General features: G+C 28.3%; 5 protein-coding genes across 5 annotated transcripts; 3 read left to right on the forward strand and 2 right to left on the reverse strand.

The window, feature by feature from the left end:
• Nucleotides 1-140: 140 nt before the first annotated feature.
• On the forward strand, nucleotides 141-947 carry LOC119674290 (trypsin delta-like). The gene has a single exon (XM_038085422.1). It carries the CDS (start codon nucleotides 153-155, stop codon nucleotides 945-947), a length of 795 nt encoding a protein of 264 aa, XP_037941350.1. The 5' UTR covers nucleotides 141-152.
• A 1,081-nt stretch (nucleotides 948-2,028) lies between these two features.
• On the forward strand, nucleotides 2,029-6,657 carry LOC119674291 (sodium channel protein Nach-like; the record flags this gene model as incomplete). Its single annotated transcript, XM_038085423.1, has 8 exons — nucleotides 2,029-2,111; nucleotides 2,164-2,388; nucleotides 2,445-2,616; nucleotides 2,670-2,806; nucleotides 4,508-4,592; nucleotides 4,661-4,949; nucleotides 5,006-5,186; nucleotides 6,459-6,657. Coding segments are annotated over exons 1-8 (1,371 nt in total), but the record flags the coding sequence as incomplete, so codon positions are not given.
• Nucleotides 6,658-6,819: 162 nt separating this feature from the next.
• LOC119684464 lies at nucleotides 6,820-12,497 on the reverse strand. Its single transcript, XM_038098509.1, has 5 exons — nucleotides 12,171-12,497; nucleotides 8,540-8,722; nucleotides 7,505-7,655; nucleotides 7,379-7,448; nucleotides 6,820-7,052 (listed from the first exon to the last, which is right to left on the reverse strand). The coding sequence occupies exons 1-5, from the start codon at nucleotides 12,385-12,387 to the stop codon at nucleotides 6,843-6,845; spliced, it is 831 nt and encodes a 276-aa protein (XP_037954437.1). The 5' UTR covers nucleotides 12,388-12,497; the 3' UTR covers nucleotides 6,820-6,842.
• Nucleotides 12,498-18,511: 6,014 nt separating this feature from the next.
• On the forward strand, nucleotides 18,512-19,448 carry LOC119682112 (trypsin beta). The gene has a single exon (XM_038095465.1). It carries the CDS (start codon nucleotides 18,527-18,529, stop codon nucleotides 19,322-19,324), a length of 798 nt encoding a protein of 265 aa, XP_037951393.1. The 5' UTR covers nucleotides 18,512-18,526; the 3' UTR covers nucleotides 19,325-19,448.
• Nucleotides 19,449-20,834: 1,386 nt separating this feature from the next.
• Nucleotides 20,835-22,397, reverse strand: LOC119679800 (omega-amidase NIT2). Its single transcript, XM_038092345.1, has 5 exons — nucleotides 22,340-22,397; nucleotides 21,879-22,283; nucleotides 21,723-21,824; nucleotides 21,432-21,665; nucleotides 20,835-21,076 (listed from the first exon to the last, which is right to left on the reverse strand). The coding sequence occupies exons 1-5, from the start codon at nucleotides 22,347-22,349 to the stop codon at nucleotides 20,991-20,993; spliced, it is 837 nt and encodes a 278-aa protein (XP_037948273.1). The 5' UTR covers nucleotides 22,350-22,397; the 3' UTR covers nucleotides 20,835-20,990.
• Between the last annotated feature and the right edge of the window lie 467 nt (nucleotides 22,398-22,864).

The following is a 22,864-nucleotide window of genomic DNA, read 5'->3' on the forward strand; positions in this document are numbered from 1 at the left end:
TTAAATTTAGAAGTATTTAATTTATAACCTCTTACATATCTAAACTTGCATATCGTTTAGATAACATTATTTATGATCACAATAAGTGTACAAATCCATTTAATAAAAAGTTTTACTAATCACTTTGAAAAACAGTCAGTTCGGTGTTCGTTATGTTGTGGATTACAGTATTTGTGAGCGGTATTCTATTCACCAGCGTTTTAGGTGACATTTCATCCATTGGCAATTTAGCAATGCCCGATGGTCGCATTGTCGGTGGTGAACCGACAGAGATAAGTAAATACCCTCACCAAATATCTATGCGATATAAAGGCAGGCACCGTTGTGGTGGAAGCATTTATACATCTAATGTTATAGTAAGTGCAGCACACTGTGTTGTTGGAATAGAAGCAACCGATTTAACTATTGTGGCTGGAACAACATTATTAAGTGAAACTCCATTGGCTGAAATACCTGTCTACAAATTTATTGTACATGAAAAATATTCAACTTTGAACAACGATAACGATGTTGCTATTTTAGTGTTAACTGATAACTTTGACTATGGTCCAAACATACAACCGATTGGTTTGGCGAAAAATTTGCCACCAACTGGTACAGAAATTACCGTATCTGGCTGGGGTACTTTAGAAGAAGGTGGCACCATACCTGATCAATTGCAAGTAGTTAATGTTAATTTAGTTGATCAAGCTGTTTGTAAAAAATCCTACTACATACTATTAACTTCTCGTATGTTGTGTGCTGGAGTCAATGATGGAGGCAAAGATGCTTGTCAAGGTGACTCCGGTGGTCCATTAATATGTGATAATGAATTACTTGGTATAGTATCGTGGGGAACTGGTTGCGCACGTAAAAATTTCCCAGGTGTTTATGCTAGTGTACCTGCCTTATATGAATGGATAGAAGTCACCGCTGCAAAAAATGGACGTAATTTTTCATTTTTGTAACAATTTTGATATTAATATAAATATATAAAGAAAAAAGTCATACAATGTTTAATTTTGATATAAAAGAATTGCTTATAAGTTCAAGAATTTTTTTAGATATATAATTGTATTAGAGTGTTTATATTGGAATAATACTAAATACTTCAAGAGACTTTTAATAACCAATATTTTAAATTAATATTATTGATAAATTTTTATTGATAATATATAATTAGTAATAGTGATATTATCACCATTTAAAGTGATAAATATTTTACTTTCAATATAAGATAACAAGGTCTAATAAAATATAGCAACACCGGAATTAAGCAGTTATGGGATAAATCTTTCTGTATATATACATATGAAGATTGAAATCATTCAAATGCATTATATTAAAATATATTTTTACTTCAATAAAGAATGATAATTTTAGTAATCATTAATTTTAGTTCATAGTACACATTTGTATGCTCTAAGAATTAAAAGCTATCTGTCCTTTAATAGTATTTTAAATACAGTTATTGATAAGTACTAATAACCCAATCATTGCCGTAGGTATCTTTAACTCAGGTATTCAATTATATCAACACAGGCACTTTCACTTATTCTATACTTTAATAAAAATATATTTCTTATAAGACCTAGAATCTAGTATTCCCGGAATTATGTAGTTAGGTTTATGATTACTAAACATAGTAATTACAAAGTCAAATCCATATATATAAACATTGCATATAAACATATAGTTTGTTTTACTTTTATTATTGTGTGTTATATCGTTAATTGATTAATTAGGTTGGAGTGCTGTTGACTTATAATTACTTAAATCACGTAATACTTTTCAGCTTTAAGTACCTTTACATGTTTTTTACAATGTATTCAAACAAGATTAATCTATCTGGTTTAATTAAAAATAAAAATAATAAAAAATTAAAATTTAATAAAGTATCTTAACATTAACGAACAGTCATTCGGAGGACGTTTTAGAAAAAGGACTCAGATTTTCCACTACAATTTCTACCATCCTTAAGAATAGCTTACTGAAGAGGTTATAGCAGATCTAATAAATTGCTTGAAAATATATATTCATATACTGAATATGGCTAATAAGTTTATAGCATATATAAGGGAATATTGTGAGAATTGTACAATAGCTGGATTGGGTTATATAGCAAATAGAAAGTAAGTATTTTGGTTATGATATTAAAATTCTAATCCTTGATTGTGGTATAAGTCTACACTTTACCGAACGGATTTTTTGGTTAACTTGTTTGATTCTTTCGTCATGGGGAGCCTATTATTTGATAAATGATTTTAAATTAGAATTTGAGAATAAACCAGTTAGTATAGTCTATGAATCACTTTCCCCGATGCGACATTTTCATTTTCCTTCTTTATGCGTTTGCGAAGCTCAAAATATTGGAGCATATGGTGACGACTTGGAGGCATATGTTAACTCGTAAGTCTTAACATTGTTAAAGAATTAAATATTTAATTAATTTATTTAATTTAAAGTTTGGGAACTGGCTTTGATGGTGAATACAATGATAATGTCGAAAAGTTTCTATCAATTTTTCTGTATCCGGAAGATTATTATCATTCTGTTATGAATACATGTGAAGAATTAGAAGAATGCGAAGAATGCAGTCAATGTCCAGAAAGTGGTTATAGAGACGTTATGGAGAAAGTATATAACAATATTAGTAATTAAATAAGAATAATCTAATTTTAATTTTTTAGCTGGCTGTGAATTGTAGCGCTTACTTCGTTAAATGCAAAATTGCAGATAGAGTTTTTGATTGCTGCCAATATTTTCTTCAAATTTTTACTCCATTTGGAAATTGTTTCTTGATGAACTCTTTGCAGAATAATCATCGGTAAGTTTAGAGGGTATAAAATAAGAATCTCTTAATTAATTTGGTATTCCTTGGAGTCATTATTTATTAAAGCTAAAGAATCTGTTGTAATACAAGAGTGTGGTTGTGATATTGAATAATTACGGAAGTCAAATTTAATGTTCTATAAATTATATAGATCAAGCTGATCCCAGTACATAAACCCACAGTTCATAAGCTTAACCCATAAACCATTACCGTAGAGTAATGCGAAATTTATTTTTTATGAATATTATTTATTACCAGATCACTTACAGATCACAAGTTTGTCCTAATCTGACAACATCTGAAATCTAAATTGATATGAATCACTTACTGTTGGCTTGGCACTGCATTTAACTCATTCTAGGTATTATGAAAGGTACAGTAGAACACAAGGCACTTTATCATAACTTGACTTTAATAGAAAAATGAAAAAGGCAATAAATAAATCTTGCAATATATTATATTGCTCAATTTAATATACTACCTTTGATTTTATAAGAAATCTGTTAGACTATGTTTACACTTAGGTTAGATTTGGTTGTACCAGTGATCCAAAAGGATCCACTTAGACCTATAGGCCCATTGTGTTACAGTATAAGGAAAAACAGCTTTTAAACCACCTTGAACCTTGGGCTAAGCTTTTAGTGCAATTTAAGGATACGTCTTGACCAAGATTCTAAAAAAAGAACGAGTGGCAAGGCGGTGTTGCGCATATACTGGATATGAACAAAGAGGGACCTCCTGACAACCATATATCTATAGAGGGAAACTAACATTGAATTTTTTGTCGGAATTGGGAATGCGAGGAATGTAGGCAAAGTTGTTTACCGTAAGACTGGAAAGTTTAAGAGTTGATCCGTGCCTACAGTCACTAATCTTTCATTGTGAGGTAGCTTTGAGTCTAGAGGAGATGATGCAGCCAATTGTTTACTAACAATATCAAATGACATTAAGTGAAGCATTAGGTTTAACACAATGGAAGGTATGGTACACAGAGCACCACTAATACAGAGTTCAGCTTTGCGCTGATCGCTAGTGAGTACAGTACAGTACGAAGATTTTTCGAGAGTTGTTCACCATATAGTGATGTCATTCAAAAGTTTTGGCTACTAACAGCCATATTTACCCGTTAAGTAATATGTGCTTGTGATCCCCATCGTTTACCAATTGCGTTTTGGCATTTTTGGCATATGTCAGCTATAGAAAGGCAAAGGCTGACAAGTGATCACTTTCAGGAACTATTTGTAGATATATGGATATGTATATATATATGTACCATACATTATAAATGAATTAACTTAATTATAAAAAATAATAGTATTATATATAAATTATATTGCGTGTTAAAATTACACTGGAAAATTGATAATAATATAATCATCAAAGAAAATCTTTTTTAGAATTTCATAAATGAAGACTTATTAATTTATTAACAATAAGTTTAAATAATAAGTTTGCACTTAATATTAAAACTATTAAATACAGACCTTATTATAGCAAATTGTTGATAACATAAAATATTATTTACATCTTTAACAGAGGATATGTTTAGGATGTTATTACAGAATAGACAATGAAGTATTCGGAATCTATAATAAATAGAAAAAATAAAACTAAGTAATTATTATCTTAGTACCAGATATAAATTTGAATTCGTACAGCATAACAACCACTAAATTATAAAGTTTATTTCTTTAGAGGCAGTAAAAATTGGCTTCACACCGCTATAGATCCAGTGGATGATACTGCAGAAATGAAAATATTCACTCAACGACCAATGAAGGTACTGACATAACAGTTTTTTATTCATTTTCTAATTTTGAACGCAAATAAATATCTCCCTATTCCCAGGTAATGATAGTAAACGAAGAGGATATACCACATCGTGCTGTTCAAAGTGTATCAGTGTCGCTTAAAGAACCTGGTATGAAAAAGGATTTTTATATTTATGTAGAGAATATGGTTAACGACCCAGAAGTACGTGATGTATCCATTAAATACCGGAAGTGTCGTTTTCCTGATGAAACTTTACCTAATACATTATATCGAGTTTATAGTTTTAGTGCTTGTCTATCAGACTGTTTGAGATTTCGTCAGCTATACTCTTGTAATTGTACTTTGCCACATTTATTACCAGGAGGTATATATTTATAGATATGTGTATTCTTTAATTTTATATATTTTTTATATTATAAGACAATAAAAATATACCGGAATGTACTCTAAAAGGCGTACGCTGTTTACATGAGAAATCACTGATAAATCCTGATATTGGATCTGTACTAAATTGGACAAGTGAAGATGAAAGCACTAAATGTGAATGTTTACCTTCATGCACGGAGGACGATTTTCAAGCTGTTTATGAGAAATATTATAAGTAAATAAGAGCTTTCAAATATTTCAAACAATTATTATAATTATATTTTAAATTAATTTATTATAATAACAGTTTTTCATTAATGGTTTCAGGTTAATTTGGGTCTGTTGAGCTTAAATAAGAAAGTAGTTTTTTTTTAAACATTTGTATATTTGGCAAAAAATAAGGATAAAGTACAAAAATTGAGATTTTAAAGGGTTAATAACAAATTTTACTTTAAGAGATATGAATTTGGTATCTTCAGTAAGCTTACTGCCTACAAGTTCCCCTCAGTTAAAAGACCTACAAGTTGCCCTACTATCTTTCTCGAAAAGGGATTATTTATAAAATCAACGTATAGAACAAAAAAACTGCTTCAAGAAATATTTCAAAAAGTTTTCTTTTTTTACTAGAGACAAGAAACTTATATCTCTTAAATAAAAAAATTTTATAATAATCCTTTATTGAACTAAAGACCTATATCAACCTAATATCATAGATAAATCAAGTAAGAGAATTTAGTGCCACATTGAATTTATTTATACTTTTTTGTTATTAATTAAAATTAAATATTTTTCGCTTGATGAAAATCGAGTTAGTGTCTAAAGCACTTTCACTCAATAGTGTCTGCGACCACTTGGATGATCTACTGTAACAAGATCTCCGTTGAATTCTGATAAGTTATTCTGGTAAATTCACAGAAGTAAAGTTTAAAGCCCAGCATATTTTCCTGTTGAAATATATATTGCATTAGATTTGAGCGAGTGCAATTCTGAATTAGTCTGCATATCTACAGAACCAAATAATTTTAGCTCTCTGACTTTGATATGCTTTGGCACACTCTCGACTCTCAAGTATTTGTGTATTATATTAAAATGATATAAATTTTTTTTGTATTGCTTATTATATGTTAATTAAATAAAGTTATAATGCTAAACTTAGAATAGTCTTTCATCGTTGTTGCTCGTGCAAAATCTCGTGTACTTCTGCTCTTAAGAGTGGAGCAGTTCGTTATTGCAAGTTCAGCAATTAATGCTGTTGAGTATATAGTGTGGCCTGAGAATTAGTGAATTATACTTTTTTTCAAGTGAACCACATACAAAATGAGTGACGGATGTATTTGTTTATATTATGTATGCTATAGTTCATCTTCATTTCTTATGTACCATGGATCTTTTAGTATACAATATTCTTTTTTAGCACAATATTCTGATAAGTTTAAAATTTTCTAATAATTTTACTAGTAAACAGATATATATTGTAAATATCGATATTATATTTATATTATTTTAGTACACATAATGCTGATGGTTCAATTAGCGTGACTATAAAAGTACCAAATTTGCCAACTCAGAGATATCGTCGACAATCGTTGCGTACTAAACTTGATGTAGTAGTGAATATTGGTGGTGTGCTTGGATTGTTCATGGGAGTAAGCATACTCAGTGCTTTGGAATTGCTGTATTACTTTACACTTCGAATATTCAATAACATTAGAAAGAAAAAAAATCTAGAAAATCACAAGTAAAAATTTAAGTGAAAAAAACATTTATTTTATTATTCACCAGCAAGTTAAAGTTATCTTAATACACATCTTATTATATTATTATTATCTAAATTAATTATAATGTATTAAATAAAACTTAAGTAATTCTAAATAAATTTTACAATAATAAATCAATCCTCAATATATTCTTCCTTAACAAAATCTTTGTTGATGTCTTCGTTGTACTTCATTACTTTCTTACATATTAAACTCATAACTTCTTCATTAACTTTTTCTACTTCATGCCAAGGTAAATGATGTAGCATTCGATCGAAGTTCGCCCACATATCATAATATTTTAATCCTGCATTGTCGGTAGTATTTTGTGGTAAATCGTACTCCTAAGTAATATATTTTAAATAAATTAGAATCAATATACTATTTTATTTGTTTATAGTTTACTTATTTTTATAAATTAATCTACAATTAATTTCATCTATATTTATAATTTTAAAAGATTATTATCGTAAATTTATATAATTTTTGTATTTATTTTGATTTATATAGTTCTTTTCTATATAAATTTGCCAACGTTTAGACGTTTTTTGATCTCTTCATCATGGTGGGATAATTGAACAACAGTTTTTTATTTTAAAAGTTTACAATAATAGTCTTATTAAATCAGTATATATTTTTAGATATACATATAAATAATTGAATTTCTTACTGAGGTATCTTCTTCACTATTGGCCACAGAATATTTTCCCGTCTGAGAGTCATTTAATGTTGTACAAGATCTGAAAGATAAATAACGTTTAGTTTCTATTACAATACACAAGAAAAGCATACATACTCTTCGTATACAGGATTAGGTAGAAAGTTTAAATATGAATCGAATTCCCATGCCAGTAAATCATTTTCCTCATTCTCACCGGTTGCAGAAAATTTTGATTGTAGGTAATAGGTTCCACATAAACGAGTCCACACATGTTTACACTCTTCAACTTAAAGTTAAAATTCGCATCATTAATTTATATTGCTACTAAGAGATTTGAAATACGAGGGCTGCCTTTTAAGTCCTACGCCTAACAATGAACATATAGTGCATAATCACTTAAAAGGGTTTACTTGTTTTTTTTAAGTATTTTTCATGATTATCAATACATTTTTGCATTCGATTAAGCCGATTTCGAGATAGTTTTGCTATTCTGAATAAGTATTAAAACCAACGACTCAACGCTTGGGCGTAGAAAAATGCTCGAGGAAGTGATTGGGTGCGGATGACCCATCAATTCGACGTTTTGAGTGCTCAAACACTCTTTTGTCTGAACTGATGTATGGGAGCTTGCATTGTCGTGGTGGAGGATGATCTTCCTTCGATGGTTGGTTTTTCTCAATTTTCCGTAGACTTTCGGCAAACAAATACTTGTATAGCACTTAGAATTGACCGTTCTTCCTTGTTTAGGTGGTACAGTTGCGAGATGACTGGTTTGTTTGAAAAACATGAGACTACTTGTTTAGATTTGCTCCATCTGCGGATAACATTTGTTGGGTTCGAATTACTTTGGAAGACTCACACAGTGGATTGCTGTTTTGTTTCGGGCTCATAGGCGTAGATCTTTGAATCGTCATCTATGACGATATCGTAGACATATTTTAAGCTACCTCAGCGCACGAAAATTTTCATTATTTAATTTCATTTTTTCGTACAGGTACAATTTAGAATTGATGTCAATAACACAATAAGCATTCGTAATAACATTTATGTTATGCTAGAAAATGTCAAACTAACGAACAGAAAATTCAAAATTCATGTGGCAATACTTAGTGTTGTTTCGGCGCAAGACTTAAAAGACAACCTACATAATAAAATAACTACTTTACTTACCTGATTTTCTACAAGCAGCACTAACTTCCAGCCACGCCATGGTTATGTTGAACTCACTTATATTAGCATCTTTTATATCAAACCAAATTGTTTTGCGCGATCTCATTTGATCAGCAAGTAACTTTATCTCATTACTTGTAAAACTGCCAAACTCACTATTCGTAACGGTATTTTTTTTTAAATCTATGAAGAAATTGATGTAAAACGATTAGTTTAAAACGATAATATACAATATATAATAAAATGAAAAATATTCTAGAATATTCTTTGGCGACACTAATAATATATAGATATATATATATCTATATATCTCTAATATGTATATCTTCATATTTATATCTTTATAATAAATACATCTTTTTAAATATATATCTACATCTATAGATGTAAATATATATATATATTTACATCTATAGATGTAGATATATCTACATCTTTTTAAATATATATCTTTATATATTTTATATATATGTCTCTATATAGTAAGATATATAGATATATAGGTATATATATATATATATATGAACTATTGGCTTTGCTTGGTAAATTTTGAACGATAAGTTCATAAGCTTAACCAAGTTTATGGTCAATTTTTGAAACCTATATGGTCTTGATATATAATTTAAAATACTGTTTTCTAGGGCCTCTGATAAAGACTAAAAAAAATGTATACAGCAAAGTATATAGTAATATGGATTCATACATTATCTTTTTTTTCGTATATAACAAAAAAATTTGGATAATTATATGTTAGAATGTACCAATATATTTTTTTTTTTAAACAATTCATTTCATAAATAGCTCAAATGTATCTACCCTTTACAGGTAGTAAGGAAAACTATTTAAATATTCTAATGAAAAATTTCAGCTTAATTTAAGTAAATCTAGTTCCATAGTTCTATTGATTTTTCATCTTCATTTTGATTGCACATTTTCTTGAAAAAGAAAAAAATCTATAATTATTCAACTAAATTTTTGTGACTGTCAAATTTCTATCCTTAAACCGGGTTTGACCTTAAAAATAATGAGCACGTTTCAAGTAATTCTTTTGTTATTTGTATCCAACCAAAAATAGGGTAGCTGTATCTACAGGTACACAAATAAAGAGATTTTCAGTGACAGATTACAAATATGTATTAAACATAAAATCATTTAATAGCTTAAATAGCCCGTGAAGTTTATAATTGAACATATTTCAGCATAATATATAATAAACGTTAATATAAAAACAAGTCAACGAGTAGTTTGGATTTTACCGAAACTGAAATACTCTTTCCACAAAATTATTGTATTTCAAATTCTGTAAGAAATGATTTTTAGATAATTATCATTAATTTACATTAACATTAAAATAAAATTAATATTTTTTCATTAAATGAATTTCTTCTTTTAAGAACAGAAATTTGAACTGTTTAATTTGATAAGATAAGATTACAGGTATACCAACTTCGAACCGATCTATTACAATATTATTAAAAGTATACAAGAATTTGCGTAGAACTCTCTGATAAATACAGAAGCTTTGATTATCTTATATCACAGGTTAGCTACTTATCAATAGTGATATTAAGAACTTTAAGATTTCTTTCAATAAATTATAATTTAAAGAAATTAATTTAAAATCACACCCCTTCACTTCAGTCATGCATGCAGTTGGTGCTCTACATAGTTTCAATTTATATCTTTATACAAATAACAACTAAAGTATGAAGTGACAATTTCACATATAATTTTTGTAGAATATTTTTGCAAAAATGTTAAAAAAAGCTTTTATTGTAAAAATATAAAACTAAACAATCAAGTTGTCGAGCAGTTAAATCCTAACTAAAATCGGTTTAAATAAAATTCAATATATAAATTAAATGTTATATATGTTGATTACATATTAAAAATCAATAAAATGCTCTTACAAGTGAAGAATTTTAAATTTTTATGGTAGCCAAGGGATATATGGTAGAAATACTCCTAAAATTCTTTCCAGGAAGGCTATGCACTATGTCATTTGTTTATTTCGAGCAGTAGAGCAGGCGTTGGTGTTCTCTTAATACAACCTCTCTTAATGTTGCTGTAGATCACAAAGATCTATAACGCAGATATCATGAAAGCAATTAAAAGACGAATACATAGGTTAGGAAGTGGAAGGTGTTAGTAGTGTAAGAGGAAAGGGAATTATTTAAGTGTAAGAATGGAAAGGGTGATGGGAGAATTTAAATTGAAATTAATCATAATCAACGCAGAGTAAAGTTACAGTTGGGGCACACATTGAGAATCGACGTATTTATGTGTCATTCTGATCTTAATTATCCAATACAGTTTTTGCTGCAAGGGTGAGGTCTCGTTGTTTCTGGGAGATATATTTGGCGAGGGCCTGTTGAGAACTTTGTGGCAGTGCGAACATATACTCGAAGAGGATACTGCATTTGTGTGAATGACCATTAGTCCTTAATATGTGATTGCTTTCTACGATCAAATTAGTTTTCCATCTATATGAGGAAAACTGACTTCATATTTCTAAGAGTTTAGTCTATGTGCAGCCAGACGACTTCTCTAGACGAAAATATTTCGTAAAACTGTTTAGAACAAAATTTCATTTCAAACAAACAAATGCTAATTTACATTTAGATAAATAGCTATCACTAGATCTATATTCCCATCAATCCCTATTTGATATTCGGCATTTGAACATATTAAAAAACTTGTAAATCCTATATATGAGTTGTTATAGTTGGTGGAGATTTATTTGGCATATAACATAAAAGGAATTATAAAAACGATTATATATGTTAGGATATTATTGTTAGGGACTATTACTTGAAGCTAACCTGGATCAAGCTGAAAAAACGTAACTAGTTGAATAGAACGGAACCAAGGATTAATTGGGCTCAAGTTGATGTGTGCATTTGGAGATAAAAATAGATGAACCGTTTAGACCGGCAATAAAGAAATTCCTGGACATAGACTCGGCCACTTATGTGGTTTGATAAATTCACTTGTTAAATGATTATTTAAAATGGTAGTTAAAGATAATATAATGTGTTGTTTTCTAGCAGCGACATGCTGTACGTCTCTGAGCAACTTGTGCATTGTCGACGACCAAGTGTAATTCACCATTCCCAAAAGGAACTATACCAGCAGATTTTTGCTAGTTACAACAACATAATCTTTAAAATTAATTTAATTGCAAGCATATTAAAGGATTGGCTAATATATTATAATATATTACTTTGATAATGCACTGAATCTTGGACTAATAGCTTTTTAACACCGCTTTACTTGTTAATATTCGGAAGATTTTATACTAACTTTGAGCGTGTTTTTTGAGTATGTAGATTAAGGAAAAATAAATTTTTGCGATGAAGACTGTAGCAATGAATATCACACCAAACTTCCTGTTTTGATAAGGTCTGTAGTTTTCCATTATAGCTGAGTTGGCAGTTCATGTTTTATTTTGGGTATCGCGTATTTGCGTTACTACATAACAGACTTAGTGGGGTCCCGTATTGAGTGCTGTTAGGTTTATACTAAAAACAAAAAACTCCAAGGAAAAAATTTTTGTTGACCTGCCGTTTTGAATTTCCAATAGCGTTTTTAATTATTTTAATGTAAACAAAAAAATGTTTAAATATATTACCTGGTGTACTCGTGTGTGTCTCTCTTAATTGCACTAAGCTTTCATATTTTCGGATTTTTGTTTCACGCGTTAACATTTTCTGAATTTTTCTTCTTCTGTTATCACTTCGTATTTTTGCTCTATTGTTTTCTCTCCAAATTTTTTGCTGTAATTTATGACGTTCCTTTTTTTCTTCTGCACTTAAATCTAAACGTGGTCTACCTTGTTTTTTTTTCATTGTTTCCTTAATATAAATAATCTTAAATAAAAACAAACACCACTCCGAAGCTTGTTTGTGTTTCTTCTAAACAAATTGTACTGTACTGTCAAACGCCAGTTTGACACAACAATCTGACAACATAAGTGCACCACCTACTTATGAAAAAGTAAGCAAAAAAAGTAATCGTTTTAAGTATTCGTTACTTATATATTCAATATAAAAATTTAAATAATTAATAAATTGTCTTATATTGCTATGATTTTAATTTTTTAATATGTGTTTGGTGTTTATATTGATATTGAATTAAAAGTAAATATTTGTCTTAACAATAATTAGCATAATTATTATTGTAATATAATTTAACCATTGTGTATATTATATTAAGTGCATCTAAATTTGCGATGAAAATATTAGTATCGTTTATAACATATTTCGATACAAACAGTCAACAACAACAATTGTAAAGATAGAAAATTAATATATGATAGTAAAATTATTTATATATACACTATGATACTCTATATAGCTATTTGAAGTTCTACTAATAACAAAAATTTGTGCATGTACTTAAACGCGTAGGTATAAAATATGGTTAATATAATTTTATAATAATCACGTTAAATAATCTAACAGTTAAAAATTACTACATTTTTTAAATAAAAAGCAAACTGGCGATATTATGACAGCACAAAATGCAATGCTTAAAAGCGCAATTTTTTAGCTAATATCGTTGCAATTTTAAATATTTGTGCAAACTTTATTGATCAGCTGTGTCGCTATAAATAAATTATAAAATAAAATACCAAAATTGAACGGAGAGTTTAAACTAAAAAGTATTTACAAAGATATTTTTGTAAATGATTCGCTTGTGTTGGAATGCAACTCTGTATTGGCAACAGATAAATATATACGATATAAATTTATTTAGTAAAATTGTTGTGTAAATTTATCATGTTTGTGTAAATTATTTTTTATAAAAAATTTTACACTTCATTTACCAAGTTGATAAATTTATACGTTTATAAGGGTATAAGGCATTTATCAGTTTAGGTGAGTACTCGTACTATGTTAATCTGAGTAATTCTACTATGTCCTACTTAACATACTCCTACTGTGTTAAATATGAAGCTAATACAAAAAATGAGATTTAGTCCAAGAGTTAGTTTAAAAATACCTGAGAAACAAAATTTTTTTATTAAAAAACTTTAAATTTCAAAAATTTTAAACTTCTATTTCAGGAATTTCGAAGATTGATGGGTTTTAACATATGTGTCCCCGACACCTTACTAACAAAAAGTGATGTGATAACGTTTATAGTTACTGTGTATATGGTATTACTTTTTACTGTTTTCGATACAAATTTCCCTCTAATATTTTCTTCCACCAAATAAATATCCTTGATCGTTTATATAATTTTGAATTCCTATAAGTATTGTATATTAGTATTGATAGCGAATCGTTTTTTAAAATATGCATACCAGCCGTTAAATATACCATGTTTCCACTTGTCTCATTTAGGCAGTTTTGCTCATTGAGAGCGTTAATGATGATAATTTGCCGTACAAGGAGGTTTTATATAAATGAACTCGTTATAAATAAATCAACTGATTTAAGGTAAAAAAAAGTCGAAAGCAACGCTAAAAAAACTCCCACAAGGGAAATGATCAAAATTTGAAACATTTATTATATATTTTATATGTGAAATATAAACAAACAAGCTATTTCACATGCATAAATCAGGTTACGGTAATGAAAACGATCATACCTTAATTTCATTAACATAAGTAGTCTTACACTGAAACAATAGTAATTGACAATTAAAATTACAAACACGTCTCTGGTGTGAATTTAGTATTAGCTGCAGTGGAAACACGATATTACTGTAAAATCTGGATATCTAGAATAGAGTATATAACATTGTTGTAAAAAATCCTCCTCTTAGTTTTTAATCAACAGACACAAAACGTATGACTTGTATAGTAGAGAGTAGCAGCGAAATGAGTCAAAAGTTCTTCGAATAAAAACAAATACCCTTTGGTATGTTTCTAATACGACACATTAACGTAATCTTCACATAGTCACATTAGTAAAAGAACTTGAGAGATAAGAGACACATCACACATATTTCGCTTTCAGTTCACCTAGACTTCCTTGACACTGATTTGTTTCGGCTAAACAGATTTAGATACAATAATATAATCATTTTAAAATAAAAAGAAAAAGAAAATTGAAGTAAGTACTAAATGACAATATATTTGTTAATTTGAAGAAACAATTTTTATAACTTGCTCTTTATAACAGCACAAAATTAAACAAGATACGATTACGTTCCATCAGGCATGGACATGAACTGATAGATGGCAATGCATAATTTACAGTAAGTGGAGATGGGTTAATACAAATTATTGTCCAGGTTGGGGGATTTTATTTTATGCCATAATCAACAGTAGTAGCGTGACTAATAAATTATTCATATGGTGTTTAATTTATTAATCAGTTATGTTAAGCAGATATAATTACATTAATAAAATATTAACTATATCAAAGTTGATAATGTTTATCAAACAATTTGATTATTATTATTCAAAATTTCCATTCCCTAACTTATCAAATGTCATGAAATGGTTTTGAAAAAATTTGCATATCATTTAATAAATAAAATTTAAAGGATTTTATTTCTTATAGATTATGAACACACATTTAAAGAAAAGTAGGATATAAGTAAAGAAAATATCATAAAATTTTCTGTAAATTGTATTTAATTTATAAAAATGTTAAATATGTAATATTTATTTAAAATTATAAATAAATTTTTCAATAAATAATAATAATATTTTATCCAACTGAATATAACGAAATAACAGGTTTAAATAAATAATAATATATTATAATAAATTAATAACTGATTAAACTGAATTGATTAATATATTTTACAAAGTTATAAATATAAATTATTAAAACATTTAACCATAAATTTAACTATCTGGTTTCTTTTTATTTAATGGATGAAAAACTTATCAATTTGCATGAAATGATTTATGTTCTCACACTTAATGTCTTGATTTATACGCTACGATAAAATTTACGATATATATAAGTTCATATCATTTAAAGCAATAAAGATTATAATAGAAAAAAAAAGAAATTGTACTTTTATATATACGATTATTGTGGTTCATTACCATTATATATAGCATAATAACTACTTTTATGAATGAATATAATTGTATCGTATTTTATGTTTATGGTAATAATAAGAATTTACAATATTTTGTCTGTGATTTTATATCGTAAAAAATTATATTGCATAGATAAGAACTATTAGTATTTTTTTTTCTAATATAAGAAATTACCATAAATAACAACTTTTGTTATATTATTCATATTATAAATTTAGTATTAATTTTAATATTATACTTTAATATTATACATTATATACATAAGATAATTAATTAAAATAATCTAATCTTAAGTCTTATTATACTTAAATTAAATCAAAAACATTGCCAGACATCTATCAAGAATTTTAGATATTTACTGTCGATTACTTTTAGACTTTTAAAAGAAACGTGTTAAGCTGATTCATTGTGAAAATATAATTTAGTAAAAATCATAGAAAATAGATTAGGACAAGTACATATGATACTCATTGATATTACTTAATTCATTGTAAAATTGAAGTACTTTGAAAAACATTATTAATTGGCTACACGCTTGTGACTCAGCCTTTATTATTAAATTAATTAGTACAAGTTTTATGAAATCCATTCAGAACTATAAAGTATGTATTAATATATATGGTATATCTGATTGGAAGAGTGTTGTCAATTAGCGAAGAAAACAATAACAATTTTATCGCAAAACTGTGTTGTATATCGGTAAACTATATCGGTTGGCATATCAGTCATTTTATCGGTAGCTGTAATTACTGGGAAATATATAACGCATTTCTTTTTGAGTTAAACTTTCTCTGAAGGCTACCGACATTTTATAATGGATATAAAGTGTAATATCGGACTAATTGCTTTATAACGATAATTTCGTCATTTAATTAGACGTAAATTTATGTTTTCGAGTTTATTATATTTTTTAGATTTCTACTAGATTTTGGTGTTAACATTTAAAATAAAAGGTTTTAAGATATTTTAATTAAGGCAAAAAGATTGGTTTTTATTAGAATTCCCTAGAAGGCTACAAAATATTGAAAATCATCTTGCTTTTCATTTTCTAAAAGGGAAGGTGTCAATGAGACGATTGCCTATATATATTTTTTATTATTATTTTTATTACCATTTTATTATAGTCAATAATTATATTATAACTTAATTATAATATACACTATAAATTTTTTTTTTTATTATAAAAGAATTTTTATTAATAATATAATGTAAACATTAAAATTTTTTGCTTCGATTAAAACAAGATAAAGATTTCGAGACAATCACAGAGCTAAAAAATGAGTGGCTGTTTATTGAAGAATATATGTATATTATTGTCTAATATATATGTATATTATGATAAAATTTCCTTAGTACAACATATTAAAGTTATCTTCAATCCGATAAGGACAGTAATGGCATTATGTTACCTATACCATAGATTAAGATATTGATCTTGAACACTGATCCTAAGGATTTTTTGTAATACTTTTATTTTCTTCTTTAAAAAGAAAGAAATCTCAATGAACGGGAAAGTATATTAAAGTAGTAAAGGAATATATAGTGTATAATAAGGTGTTAATTATTCAATCGTTTATATGTAACATATAATTGATCTAAAATTAGAATAAAGTAAATAATTTTATTGGAATAAAATGAAATACTCCTTAAAATTAGAAATCTAGAAATCTTACGGAAAATATAAATGAATTTAAAATGAATATTGGAATCTAAACAATTGTGTTCTAAACTAACTATTGTTGTTATTTAGGTTCAATGTAATGTTTAATGAATACCAACTATAGGATCTTCTTCTTCTTCTTAGTATCCGTTTCCCTAGTGAGCACTCTGTTAGGTGCTTCTCTGCATATATGTTATCGTTCCACATTTAGTGCGCTTCTGTCATTTCTGTCTCAATTGTCTATCTTCAAGTTAAAGCTGGTGTACCAAGGCGTCTACTGCTTGCGGATTCCATGTAAAAGCTTGTCGTGGAATATATTTATTTGGTCGTCGAACAGTATAACTGAAGGATGCCATTACTATAGAAGGTGAAACAATTTGTGGGTATATAAGTAAACGAAAAAGTGATTAATTGACCCAATTTTTGTGTTTATCACGACTGGTTATAAAACATAACATATGTAACATACACCATGTTACGAGGTCCATTTAAATAATTCCATATAGATTGAATTTGTTAACCAATTAGTGACGAATAAGAAAATATGGATAGCTATATATTTAGTATGAATTTATTATATAAATTAATGGATAGTACTGAATTAAATGACAAATGAGAATATGTGGATAGATAAACATTTAGTAGCCAGAATCTGTGAGAGTGAAGTTAGAACAACAAGAGGAAAACAAAGGACGAGAAAGAGATGGAGTGACAGTGTTCGACAAATTTGAGAAATGTGAATGTTAATAATGTTAATAAATATATTTTATATTATAATTCTCTTGCAGATGATTTATTTACAATATCTGAATATCTGAGATTTGAGCTGTTTAAACAGGTATTTCAAGAATGGAAATATGTTTTCGTTATGGTGCCTTTGACCTTATTAAACATGTCACATATATGCAAGTCAGGATTTAAAAGTTTATTATTACTTAATTGGATAAAATTAATCTTAACAGTAATTAATTAATAAACTTTTCAAAAGTATTTTACTATTCCACTATCTATTATCGGTTACTCCAGTGCAATATATACATAACTTTTGTTAGGTATAGATCTATATTTTTGATCATCTTTAAGTAGTTGTAGTTACATAAATGTGACATATTTATATATTTATAACTTACTTCCTATTCAATTTCAATTATTTATGCAAATACTTTTGAGTTACTAAATATGAAAGTTAAATTATAGAAAGAAACTGATAAGATTAGAGCATAGCATTTTGACTTATTAACATTAAATATAGGCCACCTTATAAAAGCTCGTCACCTCTTACGTACGTTAAAAGTATTTTGAATTTCAAGTAATCAACATGAATGAAATCGTGATCCGTTCGCTTGTGCTAGCCATCATTGGCATATTCGGTACAATTAACGCTGCAGCCGTACCTAATACACCGAATGGACGTATCGTGGGCGGAGAACAGACTACCATAGCTAAATATCCTTATCAAGCCTCGGTGCGTTTGGACACTTATATAATGTTACATATTTGCGGTGCTTCGATCTATGCACCCCGCGTTGTAGTCACTGCGGCACATTGTATCAAAGGACGTTTTGCTTCTTATATTTACGTTGTTGCTGGATCGTCTTCTATAGTGGATGAATCGGAACAAGGAATACGTGCTAGTAAACTGATTTATCACAGTGGCTATAATAAGAATACGCATGATAATGATGTTGGTTTAATTATATTGAGTCAACCTTTGGTCTATTCCAGTGTAGTGCAACCAATCGCGTTAGCTGAGAGTTCACCTACTGCTGGCACTTATGCAACGGTTACTGGTTGGGGTAAAAATAATGAAGAATCCGAAACCCTAACGAATATCTTGCAAGTAGTGGATATACAAATTGTAGATAGCAACGAGTGTAATTTGAAATATTTAACTAAAAATCTGGCTATTACGGAGCAAATGGTATGTGCTGGTCTTGCAGATGGTGGCAAGGATACATGCCAGGGAGATTCCGGTGGTCCATTAGTTGTGAATGGAAAATTATTGGGTGTTGTTTCGTGGGGAATTGGTTGCGCTAAATCTGATTTTCCTGGAGTTTATGCTAGTGTACCATATCATACTAAATGGATCGAGGAGCAAGCTAGCTCATATTTGTAAAAAGTGGTGGAAACAAAAATTATCTTAAAAAGTGATTCTCCTTACATGGAACCAACGAACAAATTTTATTATTATTATTATTAGTATTTTATTTTTTATTTTTTCAATTATACTTGTATATCAATTAGTGCAATAAATATAATTTTTTATGAAAATGATTTTGCATTTTGTTGTAATTTCTGAAATATGTGCATATTTTTTTTATTGTATTAGATTAAGCGTATTATGTGATGAGTATGCTATCATTTCTGTAATTCAGTTATTCAATATTAAGTAGTATGCAGGTGCCAATATATAAATCTATATACAGGTACTCTTTGTATTTTTTAAAGACATCCATCATTCTTAAAAAAACCTTAGCTACATATTTCCAAAGATTACTGGTCCAAACAATATCATTTCATCATATAACCAATATAACCAAAAATGTAGCTACCATCAGATGGAATTACCTCTTAGCAACCACCGTGTAACGTTTGGAAGTCTAAATGTTACAGTCCTTAGAGTTGAACATTTTTTGTAAACTTTATTTTTCGATCTAATCAGCTATAGCTAGAGTTTGGATTAATTTATATGATACTTAAACTCTTCATTATATGTGGTATTTACATACTTATTCCAATGATTGATGTAAGAGTATCGTTAAATGATAAAAATTTTCAGAATATATTAAAATTACTGGAATATATATTTGAGCAAATTAAGCGTGTAAGGCGTACATATTTTAGTTTGTACTTCTTAAAATGAGCAGTAGTTTCTAGAACACCCATTTCTGTTCGAAGGACAGTCTGTGATATTCGATATCTTATCATAGAAACAATCATCTATTAGTAATAATAAACAGTAATAGGGATAGTAGATAATAGGGTTTCATATACATATATATATTGACTAAAAAAAGTGGCGCTTAGTTACAATTAGTCCTCACATTTATTTAGTCCTTGATACAAAGGTGTGCTCCAGTATATGGAGCTAATGACTTGTGTTAGGTAATGTCATGTATTTTGACGATTGAATCCGATGTGAGTTCGGTTTAAAGTAATAAGTATGTCTTTGTTATTTTGCATAAACCGGCGTTTCTGACTGTCAATGGCTACAATGGAGGTGAATTGAGTGTTGTAGTTTCTACGGGTAGTTCAGAAGTGAGTGTATTCCCAGTTGTGGAATTTAAATTACTAAATCATCTAGAGCTGTGTATTTTCTTAAGAAATCCGAGCTCAACTGTTAAGATGTTAAGTTGTGATTTCGCGGTATTTTATGCGCTCCTATGTTAGGTACTGTAGGGAACTAAGCAAATCTTTTAAAATTTGGTTGTTGGTAGTAAAAACTTTCATGTTCTTGAATTTGAATTTTGTTATGTTGCTGTTGAATAGATTGAATCGAACAGATGAATTAAAGGTTATAGCAACAAAAGCCTGAATTTGCTTTTCCTAAGAAATAGTTAACATCGCCTTATTATATGGTTGTTCTAATCATACTTCAGTAAAATAATGAAAAAATATAATTTTGTTTATATATATAATTTATATATAGTATATAATATAAACACAAAATAGTCTTCAAGATATATTAAAGTACAATAAAAATGTTAACAAATTAAGAAAACCATTTCTAATAACGATAAATGCATATAATTCCTGTACTTTGAAGTATTTCTACCGTAAGATCATTTTTTTACAGTGCAGTATAGATCCAAACGTCTTTGAGAAAATGTGGGAATTTGTTGCCGAACTTTTTCCACCAATGAAAAATCTAAAAAAAAATAATTTATTTCATAAAATATATTATTAGTATAAATATATTGTTTAAATAATCGTATGCCGTTGTATGCAAAAGACATGAATTTTGTTTAGTTTTTCTATCTGCCGATGGTAAGTAATGTAGAAAAAAATATATAAATGCAACAATTGGGTTATTAGATGCATTAAAAGTTCTTACTTATTAAATTCTCACTGAAATAATATTAGGATTATTATTTCTCAATGCTTATTTAGCATAAATTTACTTGATTCCGTATTTTATTCATCGCTTTATTTGAAATGATTCATTTGTATTGCTCTGCAAACTTAATAAATTCATTATAGTTCGATTGTCAATAATAGCTTACCGATATCAGCTACAACCGATTCTTCACCTTCTTTTGCACTGCTTACAATCTTTGCCCAGGGATCAACTACCATTGAATGTCCATAAGCAATATAATCTGCAGATTCATCACGAGCTGGTGATGTAGTCACCACAAAAAGTTGATTATCATTAGCACGTGCTCTTTGCAACAATTCCCAATGTAACGGTCCAGTAGTCATATTGAATGCACCTGGGTAAATAATCATCTCACAACCTAATTAAAAAATAAAATTTTATTACAGAATTCTAATCCAAAACATTTATAGTAAACCTTCATTTCTATAAATTCTGGCCATTTCCTCAAAACGTATATCATAGCAAATGCCAATACCAATTTTATGACCATCAATTTCAATCGTTGTAAACTCATTGCCTAGCAATCAATCGCGTATAAATACTTATTAATGATTCCAAATTATTTAGATACCTGCTGTTAATGTTTCAGATTCTTTAAAAGTCATTAATCCCTTAATATCAATATCAAAAAGATGCATTTTACGATGTTTGGCTATTAAATTTCCAGAAGGATCCCATACAGTACACGTATTGTAAATGGCATTATCATCAGCCTTTTCCGGTATCGTGCCACCAACAATATAAACATTATGTTGTTTTGCTGCTTCTGATAGTTTTTGGGAAGTATATCCATCCGGTATGGACTCTGAATATTCTTCAAAATATTTTGTACCATATGGACAATTAAAGCATTCTGGTAATGTTATTAAACGTGGTTTATGTTCACAGACAGCTTCCTCGATTTTACTCACTGCATTTTGCACCGTAGCTATTTTGTTCTTCGTGCCTTTCAGCTGCAGCAAAACCATTCTCATTACTATAAACGCAAAATATTTTTAAGTTGTAAATGTTCTTTTATATTATTTTTCTTACTGTTCGACATATCTTTTAAATATTTAATTAATGTTGAATAATTAATAAACAAAAGTGCAAAATATGAAAAATCAAAACAAAGAAAAAACAGCTGTGATTAGCGAACTTAGCTTTGATGACAATTCGAAAAATGAAAAGTTTTCTCAGTATTGTAGAGAAAGCTTTGTAAAAGTGTTGGAAAACGTTTAAACGTTAAAGCTATCAGTAGAAGTACCTGCGTCTACACTGTCCGGATTTTGGCAAGATTTTTGCCAAAGTCACTTTTTTATTAAATATTTTTTGGTCAGCCAAAAATTCAATTAATTAATTTAAAAAAATAAATTTTTGTTGTTGTTTCACTTCTGTTCGAAAACCTTTTTATGTTAATATTTTACTCAATTTTGATATTACAGAAAATTTTTTTTTGTCATGGGTTGTTATTTCAATTTTTCGCGCGAAATATACCTATTGCAAACATATACCTAACATATTTAAAGATAATATTTAATGCTTAATATACATACAGAAAATATTCGAAAATAATAT

Source organism: Teleopsis dalmanni, chromosome 2, assembly GCF_002237135.1.
Source record: "Teleopsis dalmanni isolate 2A chromosome 2, ASM223713v2, whole genome shotgun sequence".
NCBI lineage: Eukaryota > Metazoa > Arthropoda > Insecta > Diptera > Diopsidae > Teleopsis > Teleopsis dalmanni.

Excerpts from the sequence above, each read along its gene's own strand:
- LOC119684464 (XM_038098509.1), bottom strand. The coding sequence starts at position 12,387 with ATGAAAAAAAAACAAGGTAGACCACGTTTAGATTTAAGTGCAGAAGAA. Across the intron at positions 8,723-12,170 it reads GACACACACGAGTACACCAG|ATTTAAAAAAAAATACCGTT; the intron begins GTAATATATTTA and ends ATTTCTTCATAG. Across the intron at positions 7,053-7,378 it reads ATAGTGAAGAAGATACCTCA|GAGTACGATTTACCACAAAA; the intron begins GTAAGAAATTCA and ends TATATTACTTAG.
- LOC119682112 (XM_038095465.1), top strand. The coding sequence starts at position 18,527 with ATGAATGAAATCGTGATCCGTTCGCTTGTGCTAGCCATCATTGGCATA.
- LOC119674290 (XM_038085422.1), top strand. The coding sequence starts at position 153 with ATGTTGTGGATTACAGTATTTGTGAGCGGTATTCTATTCACCAGCGTT.
- LOC119679800 (XM_038092345.1), bottom strand. Across the intron at positions 21,825-21,878 it reads ATCTGAAACATTAACAGCAG|GCAATGAGTTTACAACGATT; the intron begins GTATCTAAATAA and ends ATTGATTGCTAG. Across the intron at positions 21,077-21,431 it reads ATCGGTTGTAGCTGATATCG|ATTTTTCATTGGTGGAAAAA; the intron begins GTAAGCTATTAT and ends ATTTTTTTTTAG.